Source organism: Cetorhinus maximus, chromosome 16 (assembly GCF_964194155.1).
Source record: "Cetorhinus maximus chromosome 16, sCetMax3.hap1.1, whole genome shotgun sequence".
NCBI lineage: Eukaryota > Metazoa > Chordata > Chondrichthyes > Lamniformes > Cetorhinidae > Cetorhinus > Cetorhinus maximus.
In genome coordinates, this window is record NC_135894.1 from 22,419,639 (window position 1) to 22,440,685 (window position 21,047).

Here is a 21,047-nt window from a genome sequence, read left to right on the forward strand (position 1 = left end):
CGGCATTCTATTTACACACCAAGCTCCCACAAACAGCAATATGATAATGGCCAGATAATCTATTTTTGTGATGTTGATTGAGGGATAAATATTGGCCAGGGCACAACTTGCCTGCTGCTCTTCAAAATAATGCCATGGGATTGTTAATGTTCACCTCAGAGGGCAGCCAGGGCCTCAGTTTAATGTCTCATCTGAAAGGTGCACCTCTGCCTGTGCAGCACTCCCTCAGCCCTGCACTAGAGTGTCAGCTAGATTTTGTGCTCAAATCTCTGGTGTGGGATGTGAAACCACAATCTTCTGCCTCAGAGGTGAAGAAGCTACCAACTCAGCCAGGGCTGATACCCAAGTCATTGGTGAGTCACATAGTGATCTTAGAAAAGGACAGATGAGAACCACAAGAATGATTCTGAGTTTAAAGAACTTCACTTATTTAGATAGCATTAAACACCCGGATCTACTTAGGGTAGAGTAGACTTAGATGCAACCAGATAGAGGTCTATAAATTCATGAAAGGGATGGGTTGTGTGTTTCTTGATGGATTATTTCAGGTTGACAGATTAGGGAGGAGCAGGGGATATGCTATAAAACTCTGCAAGAATAAGAATAGCCTGATATTAGAGATTCTTCTTTTTCCAGTGTGTGTGTGTGTGTGTGTGGACTCTCTGCATGCCTTCAAAAGGGACATAAAAACAATTGGTTCTTAGCTGGGGCAGAAATCACATCAGATAAAAGGTAAGTGATTTAACCAATATAAAGAGCATTAAAATAGTCACTTTCTGACTTTCGGGAAGTCAATCCTTATATCTGTTTGTATGTTTTACTGCTACAGTTTAAATTGTGAAGAGGGGAATTACTGGTGACTTTTTAATTCGCTCATGGGATGCAGTCAACATTTATTTCCCTTCAGAAGGTGATGATGAGCCACCATTTTGAACTGCTGCAGGTATAAGTAAATCTACACTTATTATGGAAGGAGCTTCAGGATTTTGACCCAGTGACAATGAAGAAGCAGTGATATAGTTGCCAATCAGGATGGTGTGTGACTTGTATGGGAACACCACCACCTGCAAGTTCCCCTCTAACTATTCTTCTAGGTAGTACAGGCCACAGGTTTAGAAGGTGTTGTCAAAGAAGCCTTAGCGAGTTTTTGCAGTGCATCTTGAAACGGTTAACACTACAAGCAATCTGTGCCTGTGGTGGAAAGAGTGTATGGTTAAGGTGGTGGAAAGGGTGCCAATCAAGCGGGCTGCTTTGTCCTGAATGGTGTCAAGCTTCTTCAATGTTGTTGGAGCTGTACTCATCCAGGGAACTGGGGAGTATTCCGTTACACTCTTGACTTGTGCCTTGTAGATGGTGGACAGGCTTTGGGGAGTCAGGGGGTGAGTTGCTCGCCACAAATTTTCAGCCTCTGATCTGCTCTTGTAGCCACAGTATTTATATGGCTAGTCAGTTCAGTTCCTGGTCAGTTATGACCCCTGGATGTTGATAGTGAAGGTTCAATGATGACAATGCCTTTGAACATCGTGATGGCTAGACTCTCTCTTGTTGGAGATGGTCATTGCCTGGCACTTGTGTAGTATGAACCTTACTCCCCACTTATCAGCCCAAGTCTGAATGTTGCTACTGCAAGAATCCTGGGAAATTCCAAAACTGCATACGGGCACAGACTGATTCATTATTTGAGGGAACTGAACACTGCGTAATTATCAGTGAACATTCCCACTTTTGACCTTATGATGGTAGGGAGGTTATTGATGAAGCAACTGAAGATGGTTGGGCCTAGGACACTGCCTTGAGGAACTCCTGCAGTGATGTCCTGGGGCTGAGATGATTGACCTCCAACAGTTGCAACCATCTTAATTTGAGCTAGGTTTGACAGTGAAGAGTTTTCCCCCTGATTCCCACTGACTTCAATTTTATTAGGACTCCTTGATGTCACACTCGGTCAAATGCTGCCTTGATGTCAAGGACAGTAACTTTCACCTCACCTCTGGAGTTCAGCTCTTTTGTCTATGTTTGGCCAAAGCTATAACGAGGTCTGGAGTCAAGTGGTCCTTGTGGAACCCAAACTGAACATTGATGAGCAGGTTCTTGCTGAGTAAGTGCCACTTACTAGCACTGTTGACAACACATTCCATCACTTTGCTGATGATCGAGATGGGCAGTAATTGCCGGGTTGGATTTATCCTTTTTGTGGGCAGGGCATACCTGGACAATTTTCCACATTGCTGGGTAGATGCCAGTGTTGTTGCTGTATTGGAACAGCTTGGCTAAGGGCTCGACTAGTTCTGGAGCACAGATCTTCAGTGTTACAGCCAGGATAATAGGTGATTAATATAATTAAGTAATTATTTAAAATACATTAAGGATGGCAGGACAGGTGATGTGTCAAGGCTGCAGCATTTGGGAGCTCCTGGATAACATTGTGATCGAGGGCAAACACGTCTGTAGTAAATGTTTGCGGCTTGAGGAACTTCAGCTCAGGGTCATTGAGCTGGAGGCTGAGTTGCAGACATTGCGACACTTCAGTGGGGGGAAAGTTACCTGGATGCTTTATACCAGGAGGCAGTCACGTCACTTAGAATAGGGTCTTCGGATTTGGTCAGTGGCCAGGGCCAGGAGGGTGTGACTGTGAGTGAGGCAGGTAAGGGGACCCAGAGGGCAGGAGCACAGGAGTGTGAGCCTCTGCAATTGTCCAACAGGTTGAGGTTCTCTCAGCTTGTTGGATGAGAGCAGGAGCTGAAGGGTGAATGAGCAAACTGACCATGGCATCGTGGTACAGGAAACCATCCAAGTGGGGGGAGCAATAAGGAATGTAGTGGTAGTAGGGGACAGTGTAGTAAGCGGGATTAACACTGGTCTCTGTAGCAAAGAGTGAGAGTCCAGGCGGCTTTGTTGCCTACCCAGTGCCAGGGTTCAGGACATCTGCTCAGGGCTGGAGAGGAACTTGCAATGGGAGGGGGAGGATCCAGTGGTCGTGGTCCATGTAGGTACCAATGACATAGGCAGGATGAGGAAGGAGGCTCTACATAGTATGACAAGCCAGGCACCAAATTAAGAAGCAGAACCTCGAAGGTAATAATTTCTGGATTATTACCTGAGCCACATGCAAATTGGCATAGGGCAAATAAGATTAGAGAAATGAATGCGTGGCTCAAAGAGTGGTGTGGGAGAAGTGGGTTCCGGTTTGTGGGGCACTGGCACCAGTACTGGGGAAAGTGGTGGCTATACTATTGGGACGGTCCACATCTGAACCATGCTGGGACTGGTGTCCCCGTGAGCCGACTAACTAAGGAAGTAGAGAGGGTTTTAAACTGAATAGTGGAGGCAAGGGATCAAATTTGAGTAGAAACAAGACAAGAGAGACAGGTATTAATATGGGAAATGATAGACTGTGACAGGAAGGAACAGAGAGTATAAATCTAAGAGTAAATCAACAGATGAGGCTAGATGCTACAAAAATAATAAAAGGGAAAAACTAAAGACTCTGTATCTAAATGTACTTAGCATTTGAAACAAAACAGTTGAACTGATAGCACAAATAGAAATAAATAAGTACAATCTGATAGCCATTACAGAGACATGGCTACAGGGTGACGTAGATTGGGACCTGAATATTGAAGGGTATGTGACATTTAGAAAGGACAAGAAGTTAGGAAAAGGTGGCAGGATGGCTCTGCTAATTAATGATGGTAATAGCACATTAGAAAGGGATGACCTAAATTCAGGAAACCAGGGTGTAGAAGCGGTTTGGGTTGAGATGAGGAATGATGACGGCAAGAAGTCACTGGTGGGAGTGGTGTAATTGCAACTACACAGTAGGAGAGAGTATAAAAGAAGAGAGAATGGGAGCTTGCCAGAAAGTACAGCAATAATCATGGGGGATTTTAATCTACATAGAGACTGGAAAAATCAGATGGGCAAAGGTAGCATAGATGAGGAGGTCATAGAGGGCAGGATTTTTGCTCGGCGGGTGGGTGCACACCCAACCCGACCAAGTGTGAAATGACACGCAATGATGTCAGCGGAGTGTGCCAACGTCAACACACAGTCATGTGATTGGCCGGCAGGCGCGCGCCAGAGCTGGCAGCGGCCCGCCAACAATTAAAAGGCCTATTAAAGCCATGAAGTTATCAACTGATGTTAATTTTTCACTGCCCGTTCAATCTAACGGTTGGCAGGCAGGCAAAAAGGCCTAGCGGCGTTTGCATTTTTTGGAAACCTCAACCACGGGCGGGATGAGGTTTCCAAGAACTAATACAAATAAAATGAAAAGTTTATTTTTTAATTTAAAATACGTCCCTGCTCATGTGACAGAGTCACATGAGGGGACATGTTTCATTATATTTTTCTGTTGTTTATTATTTATTTAAATATCTCTTCATTTCCCTGAGGCAGCTGCCTGCCTCAGAAAGGTTATTCAGCACTCTCTCACGCACATGCGTGAAGTTCACACTAGGCCTGCTCGCCCTCCTCCCCTCTGCCCACACAGGCAGCGCTCAGCGCTGCTGTTTGCATATCACGCTGGGCAGGCCTTAACTGACCCGCCGGCGTGAAATCGCGATGCGCTGGCGATTGCGGTTGGCAGTCGGTTTCCTGACCACCCCTGCCCGCCCCCGCCTATTGCACACACCAAGGGTAAAATTCTGCCCAGAATGTTTTCAGGATAGTTTCTTAGAGCAGCATGTTCTGGAGCCAACTACATAGCAGGCTATACTAGACCTGGTATTGAGCAATGAGATGAGATTAATTGATGACCTCCTAATGAAGGCACCCCTAGGTAGCAGCAATCATCACATGATTGAATTTTACATCCATTTTGAGGGAGTGTGTCCAAGACTAGTATTTTAAACTTAAATAGGGACAATTATGGGCGCATAAAAGCAAAGTGAACTGGCAAATGAGGTTAAGGGATATGTCAAAGAAGTGTTCAGTGGCATATATTTAAAGGGATATTTCAGAATAAGCAAAATATAAATGTTCCAATGAGAAATAAAAGTTCCAAGGGAGATGGCGAATGAGCTAAACAGGTATTTTGCTTCGCCCTCCTCACCGCCCCCCTCCCCGCCCCGCACAGGCAGCGCTCAGCGCTGCTGCTTGCATTCCACGCTAGGCGGGTCTTAATTGGCCCGCCCGCATGAAATCGCGTAGCGGTGCCGATCTCTGGCGGCGGTCAGCTTCCCGATCGCCCCCATTGATCCCACACGCCAAGAGCAAATTTCTGCCCATCGAGTGTATTCGGGATAGTTTCTTAGAACAATATGTTGTGGATCCAACCAGAGATCAGGCTATTTTGGATCTGGTAATGTGTAATGAGGCAGGTTTAATAAATGATCTCAGAGTAAAAGATCCCCCAGGAAACAATGACCATAACATGGTAGAATTTAGCATTCAGTTTGAGAGTGAGAAACTTGGATTGGAAACAACTGTGCTAAACTTACAAAGGAATGAGGGCAGAGTTGACTGGAGTAGACTGGAAAAAGAGTTCAGCAGAAAAGACAGTTGATGAACAATGGCAGATGTTTAAGAAAATAGTTCATGACTCACAACAAAGATATATCCCAGTGAGGAAGGAGGATTCTAGGAAGGGGATAAACCAACCATGGTTAACCAAGAAAGTTAAGGATAGTATCAAATTGAAAGAAAAAACATACAATGAGGCAAAGATTGGTGGTAAGTCAGAGGATCAGGAAAGTTTTAAAAACCAACAAAAGATGATCAAAAAAATTGGAGGGAGAAAATAATGTTTGAGGGTAAACTAGCAAGTAAGATATTAATGGACAGTAAGAGCTTCTTTAAATATATCAAAAGGAAGAACGGGGCCAAAGTGAACATAGGCCCCTTAAAGAATGAGGCTGGGGAAATAATAATGGGGAACCAGGAAATGGTAGAGGAGTTGAATAAATACTTTGCATCAGTCTTCACGGTAGAAGACACTAATAGCATTCCAAAATACTAGATAATCAAGGGGCAAAAGAGGTGGGGAGGAAATAAATACAATAACTATCACTAGCGAAAATATACTAGGGAAACTAATGGGGCTAAAGGCCGATAAGTCCCCTGGACCTGATGGGTTGCATCCTAGGATATTAAACGAAGTAGCTACAGAGATAGTGGATACACTGGTAGTAATCTTCCAAGAGTCCTTAGATTCTGGAAAAGATTGGAAAACTGCCAACGTAACACCCTTATTCAAAAAGGGAGGGAGACAAAAAAACGGTAACTATAGGCCAGTTAGCTTAACATCTGTTATTGAGAAAATGTTAGAGTCTATTATAAAGGATGTGATAGCAGAGCATTTAGAAATACATAATCTAATCAAGCGGAGTCAGCAGTGCTTCAAGAAGGGGAAATCATGCCTGACAAATTTATTAGAATTCTTTGAGGAGGTAACAGCAGGTTAGATAAAGGGGAACCAGCGGATGTAATATATTTGGATTTCCAAAGGGCGTTTGATTAGGTACCGCACGTAAGGCTACTTAATAAGATAAGAGCCCATGGATCTGGGGATGGTATATTAGCATGGGTAAAGGACTGGCTAACTAATAGAAGATAGAGAGTTGGGATAAGGGGGGCATTTTCAGGATGGCAACCTGTAACTAGTGGATTGCCACAGGAATCAGTGCTGGGGCCACAACTATTTACAATATATATTAATGACTTGAATGAAGGAAGTCAATGTACTAATGCCAAGTTTGCGGATGACAAAAATAGGTGGGAAGGCAAGTGGTGAGGATGACACAAAGAGTCTGCAGAGGGAGATAGGTTAAGAGAGTGGGCAAAAACTTGGCAGATGGAATACAATGTGGCAAATTGTGATGTTATGCACTTTGGCAGGAAGAATAGAGGAGCTGAATATTATTTAAATGGAGAAAGACTGCAGAAAGCTGCAGCACAGAGGGATTTGGGGGTCCTTGTGCAGGAATCACTAAAAGCTAGCATACAAGTTCAGCAGGTAATAGGGAAGGCAAATGAAATGTTGGCCTTTATTTCAAAGGGTTTGGAGTATAATAGGGAAGCCTTGCTAAAACTATGCAAGGCACCAGCTAGACCACACCTAGAATACTGTGAACAGTTTTGGTCCCCTTATCTAAGGAAAGATATACTGGCATTGGAGGCAGTCCAGAGAAGGTTCACGAGGTTGATCCCAGGTATGGAGGGGTTTTCTTACGAGGAGACGTTGAGTAGGTTGGGCCTGTATTCATTGGAGTTTAGACCAATGAGAGGTGACCTTATTAAGATTCTTAGGGAGCTTGACAGGGTAGATGTTTCCCCTTGTGAGAGAGTCTAGGACCAGAGGCAACCAGACGCAACCCGCCTCCACCACTCTCTCAGGCAGTGCATTCCAGACCATCACCACCTCTGGGTAAAAAAGTTTTTCCTCACATTCCCCCTAAACCTCCTGACCCTCACCTTGAACTTATGTCCCCTTGTGACTGACCCTTCAACTAAGGGGAACAGCTGCTCCCTATCCACCCTGTCCATGCCCCTCATAATCTTGTACACCTCGATCAGGTCGCCCTTCAGTCTTCTCTGCTCCAATGAAAACAACCCAAGTCTATCCAACCTCTCTTCATAACTTAAATGTTTCATCCCAGGCAACATCCTCCAGTGCACCCCCTCCAGTGCAATCACATCCTTCCTATAATGTGGCAACCAGAACTGCACACAGTACTCCAGCTGTGGCCTCACCAAGGTTCTATACAACTCCAACATGACCTCCCTACTTTTGTAATCTATGCCTCGATTGATAAAGGCAAGTGTCCCATATGCCTTGTTCACCACCCCACTAACATGCCCCGCTGCCTTCAGAGATCTATGGACACACAAGCCAAGGTCCCTTTGTTCCTCAGAACTTCCTAGTGCCATGCTGTTCATTGAATATTTCCTTGTCAAATTACTCCTTCCAAAGTATATCACCTCTCACTTTTCAGGGTTAAATTCCATCTGCCACTTATCTGCCCATTTGACCATCCTGTCTATATCTTCCTGTAGCCCAAGACACTCAACCTCACTGTTAACTACCCAGCCAATCTTTGTGTCATCCGCAAACTTACTAATCCTACCCCCCACGTAGTCGTCTATGTCGTTTATATAAATGACAAATAATGGGGGACCCAGCACAGACCCCTATGGTACGCCACTGGACACTGGCTTCCAGTCACTAAAGCATCCTTCTGTCATCACCCTCTGCCTCCTACAACTAAGCCAATTTTGAATCCACCTTATCAAATTACCCTGTATCCCATGTGCCTTTGCCTTCTTTATAAGTCTCCCATGTGGGACCTTGTCAAAGGCTTTGCTGAAATCCATATAGACTCCATCAACTGCACTCCCCTCATCTACACACCTGGTCACCTCCTCAAAAAATTCAATCAAATTTGTTAGGCATGACCTCCCTCTAACAAAGCCATGCTGACTTTCCCTGATCAAACCTTGCCTCTCCAAGTGGAGATAGATTCTGTCCTTCAGAAATTTCTCCAATAGTTTCCCTACCACTGACGTGAGACTCACTGGCCTGTAGTTCCCTGGCTTATCTCTATGACCCTTCTTAAGTAGTGGAACCACATTAGTTGTTCTCCAGTCCTCTGGCACCTCCCCCGTGGCCAGAGAGGAATTAAAAATTTGGGTCAGAGTCCCTGCGATCTCCTCCCTTGCCTCCCTCAGCAGTCTGGGACACAAATCATCCAGAGCTGGAGATTTGTCCACTTTTAAGCCTGCCAACACCTCCAATACCTTGTCATTCCCTATATCAATTTGCTTAAGAACCTCGCAGTCTCTCTCCCCGAGTTCGATACCTTCATCCTCATTCTCTTGGGTGAAGATGGACGTGAGGTAATCATTCAACACTCTAGCGATGGGCCCTACTCTTTCCCTGGTTATCCTCTTCCCATTGATATAGAATATCTTGGGATTTTCCCTACTTTTACCAGCCAGAGCTTTCTGATATACCCTCTTTCCTCTCCTAGTTGCTTTCTTAAGCTTCACCCTGCACTTTCTGTACTCCACCAATGCCTCTGCTGATTTGCTTCCCTTGTACCTGCTAAAAGCCTCTCTTTTCCTTCTCATTGTAACCTGAATATCTCTGATCATCCATGGTTCTCTGGGCTTGTTACTCCTTCCTATCACCCTAGAGGGAACATGTTGAGCCTGTTCCCCATTTCCTTTTTGAATGCCCCCACTGCTCCTCTGTAGATTTCCCCACAAGTAACTGTTCCCAGTCTACTTTGGCCAGATCCTGCTTTAATTTACTAAAATCCACTCTCCCCCAATCCAAAACATTTTTTTGCAACTTGTCGATTTTTTTGTCCATAACAAATTTAAACTGTACCATGTTGTGGTCGCTATCACTAAAATGCTCGCCCACCACCACCTCAGCCACCTGTCTGGCTTCATTCCCCAGAATTAGGTCCAGCAATGCACCGTCCCTTGTTGGACCCTCTACATATTGACCTAAAATGTTCTCCTGTATACATTTTAAGAAATCCACTCCATCCAAGCCCTTAACACTATGTCTATCCCAATTAATGTTGGGAAAGTTGAAATCACCTAATATTATTACCCTATTGTTATTGTTTTTACACACCTCCACAAATTGTGCACGTATTTGCTCCTCAATTTCCCACTGACTATCTGGGGGTTTATAATAAACACCTAATAATGTGGTTGTCCCTTTTTTATTCCTAAACTCTACCCACAAAGCTTCATTCGATGCCCCCTCCAAGATATCATCTCTCCTTACTGCAGTAACGGACTCCTTAACTAATAATGCAATATCATCTTCCATCACTTCCAGATCCTCCAGTGTGATGCCACCATCAAACACATCTCCCCTCCCCTTTCAGCATTTCAAAGGGACTGCTCGTTCCACAATTCTCTGGTCCATTCCTCTATCACCCTCAACATCCCAACCCTTCCATAAAATCTTCCCATCCAAGTGCAGAGGATGTGAAAAATCTATTCTTTTATAGTGCAAAGGGAGGGGGTAAATGATTCTATGACATACAAGGGTATATACATTGTATTCTAAACACTGTCTTGGGCCTGAAACACCAACCATGCAAAACTGTGACTTACTTTTACTTCTTTCAATTTAATGTACTCTATTTACTGTTCGCAATACAACTACGTCGGGGTGACCAAACTAAGGTTAGGTGATCACTTTAGTGAACACCTCCATTCAGGAGTTCCTCAGGGTAGTGTCATAGGCCCAACCATTTTCAGCTGTTTCATCAATGACCTTCCCTCCATCATAAGGTCAGAAGTGGGGATGTTCGCTGATGATTGCACATGTTCAGCACCATTCACGACTCTCAGATACTGAAGCAGTCTATGTCCAAATGCAGCAAGACCTGAACATTATCCAGGCTTTAACTGACAAGTGGCAAGTAACATTCGCACCACACAAGTGCCAGGCAATGACCAACTCCAACAAGAGGGAATCTAACCATTGTCCCTTGACATTCAATGGCATTACCATCGCTGAATTCCCCCACTGTCAACATTCTCAGGGTTACCATTGACCAGAAACTGAATGGAACTTATCTAAACATTGTGGCTACAAGAGCAGGTCAGAGGCTAGGATTCCTACAGCGAGTAACTTACCTCCTGACTCCACGAAGCCTGTCCACCATTGACAAGGCACAAGTCAGGAGTGTGATGGAATAGTCCCCACTTGCCTGAATGAGTGCAACTCCCACAACACTCAAGAAGCTTGACACCGCCCAGGACAAAGCAGCCCGCTTGATTGGCACCACATCCACAAACATTCATTCCCTCAACCAGCAATGCACAGTGGCAGCAGCATGTACCATCTGCAAGATGCACTGCAGGAATTCACCAAGGCTCCTTAGACAGCATCTTCCAAACCCATGACCACTACCATCTAGAAGGACAAGGGCAACAGACACATGGGAACACCACTACCTGGAAGTTCCCCTCCAAGCCACTCACCATCCTGACTTGGAAATATATCACCGTTCCTACACTGTCGCTGGGTCAAAATCCTGGCACTCCCTCCCTAACAGCACAGTGGGTGTACCTACAACACATGGACTGAAGTGCTTCAAGGCAGCTCACCACCACCTTCTCAAAGGCAATTAGAGATGGGCAATAAACGCTGACGTAGCCAGCGATGCCCATATCCCATGAATGAATAAAAAAGTTTGCAAGTATGACCATGAGCTTGCAGTCACTTGCCACTTTAATTCTCTTTCCCACCTCTGCCTCCTAAGCTATTCCAACAAAACTCAGTGCAAGCTCCAAGAACAGCACCATCCTTTTGAATAAGCACTTTACAAGCCTTCTGAACTCAAGAGTTCAAGAATTCCAGGTCATGACCATTGCTCCCATTTTTTTGACAGGAGGTGCTGATAATGTTTCTGCTGTTGCCATTTACACTTCCTCTAGATTCACTTTAGTTTCTTTACTTGTCCCTTTACCATCCATTTCTGCCTTTTGTCATTTAAACATTCTTGCCTTTCACCCTATTACAGACCTTCCCTTTTTCCTATCTTGTCCCTTCCCTATCTCTGTACTTGCTTAAAATCTATTAAATCTCTCACTTTTGTCAGACCCAGAAAGGTCAACGACTTGAAACTTTTCCTCTCTCCACGGGTGCTGCCTGACATGAGCAATGCCAGCATTTTCGGTTTCTATTTCAGATTCCCAGCATTGGCACTATTTTGCCTTTGCATCAACATACAGAAATGAAGGCAGCAATGAGCACTGATGTTTCATATAATCATTTGGGAAAATTCAAAACATATTGCAAGGTGTTGCAACTGTGATGAAAATAGAGCCATTTTGTGCTAACTTTGACTGTCCATAATCTTCCTTCCAGTCACTATAATGGGGCAAGCAAAGGGGCAGAGAAACCTGGCCTATGGGTTTACATTAAACAGACTATTTAAGGACAATTGATATGAGGGTGACAGTCCAGGATATGTCCATTTTGGGCCTTCAATTCGATAGTAAAGCTTAAAAGTCAAGTACTGACAGAGTCAGTATGTAAGTTTTTAAAAAACCATAACTTTCTCCGGTTTCAACGTTGACTTTTCCAAATTTCATGCTGAATTTCTTTCAAGTAGCAGCTTTGACATGGTTGACCATACTGTCCTTCTCCAACATTGTCCAGCTGGGTGGGACTGCACTCACCTGGTTCCATTCTTATCTATCTAATTATAACCAGAGTGTCACTTGCAATGCCTTCTCTTCCTGCAACTATGCTGATACCGCTGGTGTCCCCCAAGCATCTATTCTTGGCTCCCTTCTTTTTCTTATCTATCTACTGCCCCTTGGTTACATCATCCAAAAGTAGTGTTAATTTTCACATGTCACCCACCACCACCACCTCTCTCAACTCCTCCAATGTTGCTAAATTATCAAATTGCATACCAGCGTTAATATTGGATAAGAAGAAATTGCCTCCAATATTGAGTAACTATTGTTTTTGGTCCCTGCACAAAACTCCATTTGCTAGCCACTGACTCCATCCTTCTCCCTGACAACAACCTGGGGCTATACCAGTCTGTTGCAATCTTAATCCTGAGATGAGCTTCTGATCACTATTTACACCACCTTTTCCACCTCCATAGATCATGTGCTGCTGAAACGCTCATTCATGCCTTCATTACCTCTAGACTTGGCTATTTTAAACCAACACCTGGCTGGTCTCCCACATTCTTCCTTCCATAAATTTGGAAGTCATCCAAAACTCTGCTGTCCATACCTTAACTGCACCAAGTCTCATTCACCCATCACTCCTGTGCTCACTAACCTACATTGGCTCTTGGTCAAGCAATGTCTTCATTTTAAGATTCTCATCCTTGTTTACAAACCTTTCCATGGCCTCGCCCCTCCCTATTTCTGCAATCTCTTCCAGTCCCAAAACCCCTATGAGATTCTAATTCCACACAGAGCATCCCTGATTTTTATATCGCCATCTTTCTACCTCACTTTCCACCTTTAAGACACTTAATGAAACCTCTGTCCAAGCTTTTGGTCATCTGACCTTATATCTCATGTAACTCGGAGCCATACTTTGTTTTCTCAAGGTCCTATGAATCACCTTGGGATATTTTCTTACCTTAAAGTTCCTATACAAATATAAGTTATTGATTTCATCACTGAAACGCTGCATTAATTTCGGTTAAAACCATTCTGCAAGCATCTTAAGACAAGGTGAGTTCAAAAGCAGCACACACTTCCTTGAAAACATTTTATTAAAACTATTAGATTGCATCGAGAACGGGTGGGAAAGCAAGTTTATATTATTAATCTCATTATGTACATACAATTTACATATGTAAACCCTTTAAAACATGTCAGCAAACAAAAATAATGTAATCAGAATCAGTAAATTGGGTCCTTGTGTTAGCTGTCTCTAATCATCTCTGGAATAGACCACTGAAAGCATCAACTAGGAGACAAACTTAAAAAAAAGTTCTAAAGTATAAAATGCAAATATACCTTTTATAGTAACTGTACTGCCACACCCCTGCCCAATTATATACACTGTAGTAAAATGTCATTTCATTCCATACAAGGAAACCAACTATGTACATCGTGCATTTCCCCCTTATTATTTTGTAGAGAAAATCATTGTTATTTCACAACATATACATTCATGTTACACAATGTGTTTCAATGCAAGCTGTTTTAACACAAATTCATTTGTTAGAACAGGTGTTAACAGAACTTAAACTTTCTGGACACATCACTAAAGCAAAACATGTAGATTTCAACCCCACAGAATCCTGCTCCCTACTGGACGACATGTGGAATAGGTCACTGCTGCATCTAAAGCAGTTAAGGACGTTTTAAACTCCTCACTACAGGAGTAACTCATGCTGACATAGGGCTCTGGTCCTCCAGTATCATCCCTGACCACACACACGCGAGAGAGGAAGGGAAAGCTCGGCATTCTACTCATTGACTGCCGTACCTTAGATTAGCTAGCTCAGCACAGAACAGAGACCTAACCTTGGACTTCCCTGGTCTCTGATGGTCACACAGAATTACCCACCGAGGAAATGGGGAGTTGCATGGAGAAATACTTTATCACAAAACCAACTGAAAACAGACACTTCAATTCCAAAGAACTCGAATTTCACTGAAGCTGATTCCCAACTGTGATCCCACCCCACCCCAATACAAACACACACCATTTTATCATTTCCAATCGAGTTATTCCGATGACAATCATTTGTCCGTGCAAGAGATACAATAGTGAAAGATTGATGAATGGCTCTTCATACATTTGTACTAATTACTGGCCCAATTAACATTGGAGCTGAATGTTTAAAGCACATGGAGAAATGGGATAAATGAAGCTTTCACTGTTGTCAGTGACCAAACAGCAAATTAATTTGATGCTTTTATTTCAGGATTACTATATGGGGTAAATCTTTGTCATGTGTTTATTAAATCAAGCTTTATCGCAGTGCAATAAAATCCTCAGACAATTTACAACATAATTTACAGTAGTGATAAGGGACATGCAATTGATTCATCAATGAAAAGGGACCTTATTCCAATTAACCCGTGTTCACTTAACAGTCTGTTTTATTTTAGTTAAGTTAAATCAGATAACGTTGAAACATTTATCAAGGGATCTTCAAAGTACAATTTTATGAAGTTTGAAACCTGAGAACCTAGGGTTGCTTCAGTTGTTTATTTACAATACAAATGCTTGTATCTGGAAGTGTAATTTATATACAATTCATGACTAAGGAAAACTCCTACAGTGAGTCATCTATGAGCCAATATTCATAATAGCTACAACTTGTATTTGTAACTGTGACTTGTACTGGATATGCTTCAGTAATCAGGCGGATGGGATAGTGCACAGATACCTAAGCACACTGCAGTTCCCTTACTGAACGAAGGTGGTTCCAGGCTGGGCGACAAAGCAAAATTAGTTTGCACTGAACAGGTGCAAAACAGCTACAGCATAATGTACAAGAACAGAAGAACCCCAGTCCAGCACTGGCTTGGTAATTCATCACTAACCAACGCATGGGCTGTGCCAAGGCAGCTTTTAAGTATAAACCCTGGGAAATCTCACTGCCTCCACCTCATCTCAATACAACCTCTGCAGCACTATGGAGAAAACTGTTGATAGGGAACTTGCAGCATGTTTAGACACTAGTCTTTCACTTCTGGACCTGGACTTAAACTCCAGCCCAGACTGATGAGGCTCCTCTTAAGTGACACGAATTTGCACAGTCTCGATCCGATTGTTAATCCAGCATTAATTGGCAATGACACTCAAAAGGCTGGGCAATGGAAAGGAGGACTGCCTCTGTTGAGGTGGTTTGGAGCTGAGCTATGGTACTGTGGCAGAGTAGAGAGAGATTGACACTACACCTAACTGTGCTATACCTCAATACTAATACTGGGTACCTGAAATGGGAAGAGCTCCATTTCCTAACATGAACATCCCTTAGCTTGTCAGGCAAAATATGGGGGTTTAAAAAACAGCTGACACTGTGGTTTACACAATACTAACACAAAGAATAAAAGGGGAGTCACTCTAAACTGTGCTCCAGTACAAGACACTTCAATACTCCCTTTAATATCACATCAACGTTCATTTACTTAACTTTTGCAACCATCACCATTTTTGTACCAATTTCAATCACAGTTCTTCAGTTTAATGTACAATCCCATACTGAGTAAAGAAAATATACAAATACACATACAAGGGCAAAAAAAAAATCCCTCTGGCTTTTGTGAAATGATCAACCACTTCAGGTAATTCCAGCCTCTTCAGTGATGAAGCACGTGTCTTTGGTAGGCAAGTCAGACATTTCAGAACTGACAATAGGTCAGGTCACTTTTTACCTGAAATTGCGAACAGGTGGGCTCTCAGTTTAAGACCAGACTGTAGCTTTGAGGTGATGAACAGGTAAATGGTGTTATGTCAAATTCTTCCATCAAACAGCCATTGCTTTTAGGCAGTGGTGTTCTGCAGTGGCTACATATTAGAGTAAGTATTCTTTGAAACTCCCTTCAGCCAAGAATTTCATTCCAAATACCTTCCAACTCGCTCAGTGCTTTTCCCTAGACTAGTTGATGTCCAGTTTTAAGTTGTCAGACATGTCCCCATTTTTTCTCCCGACTGTGAGACAGTGATTCTAATTTGGAGCAGACAATAACAGGTTTATCTGCAAGAAAAAGGAAAAGATAAAGTTAGGGCCATTTTTAAAGGACAAGGACAAAAGGAATCTGCAAGTTTCTGCCCTGTTCCTGGTTCAAACTACATGGAGGAAACGGGTCCAACAATTTATACAACTTGAATTTTAAGAGAACTGCATTTCCAACCCCAAGTAAGCTCTCCAGATTTGGCCTTTTCCTCTTCAGGTCACTGCTGTAACACACTGAACGGGAAAAAAGTCAGCAACATTCTGGAGAGCACATCCCTTTTAATGAAGCAGTCATGAACTTTTAAATCAAGATATAGATTCCTTATACACATAAGGAAAGTGAGTCGTCAGGATGGTTTTACAAGTCAAGAACTGGCCTCTTTGGCGTTAAAATTCACTGGAGCAATACAGCTTTAAATCAAATGCAAGATCCCCAATCCAATTAGTTTCGTGAAGGGGTGAGCGTACCTCAATACAGCCCCTTTCATGTTAACTGAATATAAAAATGTACCATGTGGAGCACAAACACCAGCACAAATCTGTTGGGCCAAATGCCCTTTTTCTGTGCTGTACATTCTATGTAATTATATATGCTTCAAAACGCACTTTAGAAACAAATGAACTATATCAACTCCTTATGCAAGATGACAGATTTAATCCCAAGTCAACTCATCTTTAGTGCAGGGGATGGGGAGAGTTAACACAAGGCTGTTTGGTTTCTTTAGGAGGTAGCTCCTGTATCTGATCTGCATTGAAATGTTTCCCTGTAACGATCCACCAGAATCCAAATTCAGCCTGTTTCATAGGTGCTGCCAGCATCACAAGGGGTGATGTGTAGTTTGTGGAGGGTTAAATTAGAAATGATGACTAGGTACAAAACTCAACCACTTTATTAGCAATTTAACCTTTCAGAGCTACATCTGGATAAATATTAACAATAATGTAAATATGTTTCAACACTGTCAGCAAAGGACTTTAAAGCTACCGGTAATTATTAGTAGCCACAGAATACACTGTACATTACAAGGTATTAACTTTGCCATCTTTACAAAACAGAGATTAGCTGTGAGCAATGCCACTGGAGATTAGTTGGTACAATTCCCACGACTGAGCCGTGGAAAAAAAATTGCTCTGTAACAAACTAGAACATATTTACAGAGCATTGGCCCAGGGAGTTCTGGACTGATTTGACAATACTGGCACAGTCCTCCAACTGAACAAGTTTACAGTTGACACAACTAAATCATGTATTCAGTCTGTATGCCCATGAGCATAGTAAGGGGTTTAGAAAGGGGTTAATGAGTCATGATGCCAGGGAAAGCCATTGAGGTCATCCTGGGAAATCCCATACAATCCTGCTTATCCTTCATATTGTAACTAGTTGGCGCTTACCTGGTCCATGGAGGGGCAAGCTATAATCTGCAGGTCCTCACCACTGAAATCCTCCTGCAATACTCCATGCAGCTTCTGGAATGTCTGTTGGATGTTACTCTAAAGGGAGAAAGATATACTTTCTAAGAATAGAGACTGTGAGGAGCGTTCTCAGGAAATCGTTCGGTATCAGCCAGGGATGTGCCACTATCACTGTTAACTGGGACTCGCCATATTAAGAAAAATACAGCAGCAGCACAAATGTCTGGGCGTCATATTAAAGCAAGGCTCCGGTGAACTGTTTGACAGCTTGCACTTCATTTTAAACTGTGCATTGCGTTGCAGCACTAACTACAACAGGGAAGACACAATGGAACAAGTATTGCATCCAAACACAACCTTCCCACATCTTAAAGAATAGGAACCGAGGGGAACCCATTCTAGAGCATGGTCAAAATGTAGTAAAATCTTCAAAGAAACTCTTCAGGATAACTACCTGCCTTTATCTTAACTCTGAATATTTGGGTAAACAACGGATTGTAGATAATTTGAAGATAGACACCTTGCTACAAGATGGAGGTGGTTCCAAGCCTGGGCATTAAAATTTGGTTAGTGTTTGTGTAACTTCAGTTCCTGAGGTAACAAATTGAATTTTACTGGTGTTGCCTGAAAATTAATAACTGTAATATTGCTGTAAAGTTATAATTCAATTTTCTTCTCTCAATTATAAGGCAGCAGCCTAGGACTAGACTGATTACAATGGTGACCAGTGAACAAAGGTGGGTCTGTACCTACAACCATTTTTTGACATTGTCAGTAGATTGCTCCCTTGTAACACCTTAAAGTCTAAGTGTTGGTTTATTTCATTCTCATGGTGGCAGGCTTAGCTAAAGGTGATGCTAAGAAATCTTGTGAGATCACTTTGATTGACAGCTTGCTGGATTGAACCTGCCTTCATAAAAGTTTGTATTGATATCGTGCCTTTAACAGTCAAATGCCCCAAGGCATAACAGACAAAATCTGACATTAAATCACATAAAATAACTGTAACAAGGGCAATTACCCTCCCACCCCCTCCCACCCAATCAGAGTCTGGGCAAAACAGTTTCAAGTGTTTCAAGCTGTATCACCCAACTTAAAATCAGTTTACATCAGGTGAGAGATGAGCTGGAGGAGACACAGTGTATAACCAGCTCAAGAATTTTATAATTTTTAAGATTTTAATGAGATCACGTTATTCACGGGAAGGTCGTTAAGCTAAGTAATTTAACTGCTTTCATCATTACACTTGGGTCACTGGCAGTCAAATACAGGCGACTTTTATTTAGCATACTTTGGCTCAGCCTTGCCTCTCCCTAATCCACAGGCACTGAAGACAACTGCCAGCTGATCCCTCCGCCCTGAGATCAGCTGACTGAACAGATCACGGACTACAGATCAGTTGATTTTGTTTGCACTTGACAGGTTATGAGTGAAGTGCTCTTTTCAGATCTAATTGGTTATAAACGCAGGCACAATACGTTACATATGATACAATTACCAAAGATAAATCTGCCTTAAAGCACTGGCACACAGGCTCCTCTTAACTGAAGTCTTGGGTTCAGTGTACATAACATTACAAGAAAGATCATGACTTACCCGCACAGGTTTAAACAGGATGAATTCCGTATCCTTGTTGGACAAATACAAGGTCAGACTTCTCAAGGTCATGGGCAGTTGAACTTTGATTGTTTTATACGTGGAAGCCACAACATCATTGATTTTTGCTGAAAATTTAGAGAGAAGAATCAGTGTTTTAATATCTCCACTGTGAATACAAACCTTGCACAAGTGTTTGTAGCGAGGCAGCCAACCTACAAACCTTCTTCAGATTGGCTTTTACTCATTTACCATTTACAGAGATGCAATATGCCCACCTACATTGCACCAAACCCCAATCTGACTCTTATTTATGCAGCATTGGCCAACCTTGGCTCAGTGAGGAGCAGTTGCATCTCTTCAAGCCGCATTTCCAGGACTTGCACGTGTAACTTATGGTGATACAGCAGTGCAGTACCAAGAGTAGGCTGTTTTGTCAGCAGCCCCATCTTTCAGGTCCTGTTCAAAGTGGAATTCTCCCCGCCATCCTGGTATCCTACCCAATACTCTTCTCTCAGCTGGAAACAGATTAACTGATCATTTCCTATATTTGCTGATGGAGAGACATTGCTGAGTAAAAACTGACTGTTGTGTTTACCTACATAAACAGAGTGACTGAACTTCTGGAGTATATCATTGGGAAACACTTTGGGATATCCTAAGGACTTGATAGGGCACTTTCAGAATGCAAGTTCTTTCCTTCTGTCATAGTCAACGGTGTGATTAGATTGAACTAGCAGATTACAGTTGCCAGTAAATATGGGTAGGGGCAAGGAAGAAGAATGTTAAATGCTTTTCCCTCCTCAGAGTGGAGGTAGAATCCCAGTTCTTCACAACTGTGCAACTTGCAATCTTATCAAGTTCCCTTCTGAGGAGGGAAATCACCTCCCAGAACACCATCTCATTATGGGAAAAGTGTGTTTTATCAAAGTATTGTGATATTTGTTAAAAACATCATTTAAAAAAACCTCAACCAGAAATTAAACTACCAAGTTGAAATAGAACTGAAGTGAAACATATCTCAAACAGAATAGAATCACACATACCTGGTTGTGCCCACGGCTGCTGTGCTAGACTATATTTTGGCCCTCCCTGGTGACCCATGGTTTTTAATGTCGATATCTATAAAGCAGGAATTTAGTGTCATTACTGGAGATCACAGGAGGATGGTACAAACTTACAGACAGATCTGAATAAATTACTATCCCCATTTTGTTTCAAAATATTCCACAGACTTAATTGCATGAGTCAACAAGTTAAACTGTTTGCAAGAATTGGGTACTATAATGTACATTATAGGGCTAGTAATCCAGAGACCCAGATTAACAACCTATAGAACACAAGTTCAAACCTTACCATGGCTGTTTGAGAACTTGGATTCAGTTACGAAAAAAACTTTAGAAATAAAAAGCTGCTGTAAAAATGACAATGAAGCTATCAGATTGTTGTAAAAACCCAACTGATCTTTAAGGAAACCTGCTGTTCTTGCCCGGTTTGGCCTATGATAGGACCGCAATCCGACATTGTGGTTGACTCTTAATTGCCTGAGCCATTCAGTTGTATTGAACTGCTATTGTAGGGCAACTAAGGATGGATAATAAGTGTCTGGTTTGCATACGTCCTAAAAATGAATAATGGCAATTACACAACATGCCCCAAATTCTAATGTGTAAACTTATATTATTTTGAGCTAGAAGGATCAATGTCCGACACTGCATTGGCTTCACCCAACAGCTAGAAACAGTGCAAAGGAACCCTAATCAATCTAGTTACCAACCCCATTCAGATAGGCAACAAGTGGGTCACAATCTTGTTCACTCCAATTGTGGCTGTACAGGTTTAACATGACACATGAGAATTAAATATCACTGCAGCTACTCTCATGCAATT

At 42.5% G+C, this 21,047-nt stretch overlaps 1 protein-coding gene across 1 annotated transcript in view; it reads right to left on the reverse strand.

Annotated features, from left to right (window-relative positions):
• Positions 1-13,205: 13,205 nt before the first annotated feature.
• cog3 (component of oligomeric golgi complex 3) overlaps positions 13,206-21,047 on the reverse strand; it is a 48,821-nt gene continuing 40,979 nt past the window's right edge. Inside the window, exons 19-22 of the mRNA XM_078559506.1 lie at positions 20,204-20,279; positions 19,158-19,285; positions 17,541-17,639; positions 13,206-16,169 (exon numbers count right to left, since the gene is read on the reverse strand). Of these exons, the coding sequence (XP_078415632.1) occupies positions 16,140-16,169; positions 17,541-17,639; positions 19,158-19,285; positions 20,204-20,279 (333 nt within the window). The 3' untranslated portion in view covers positions 13,206-16,139. The remainder of the gene's footprint in view (positions 16,170-17,540; positions 17,640-19,157; positions 19,286-20,203; positions 20,280-21,047) is intronic.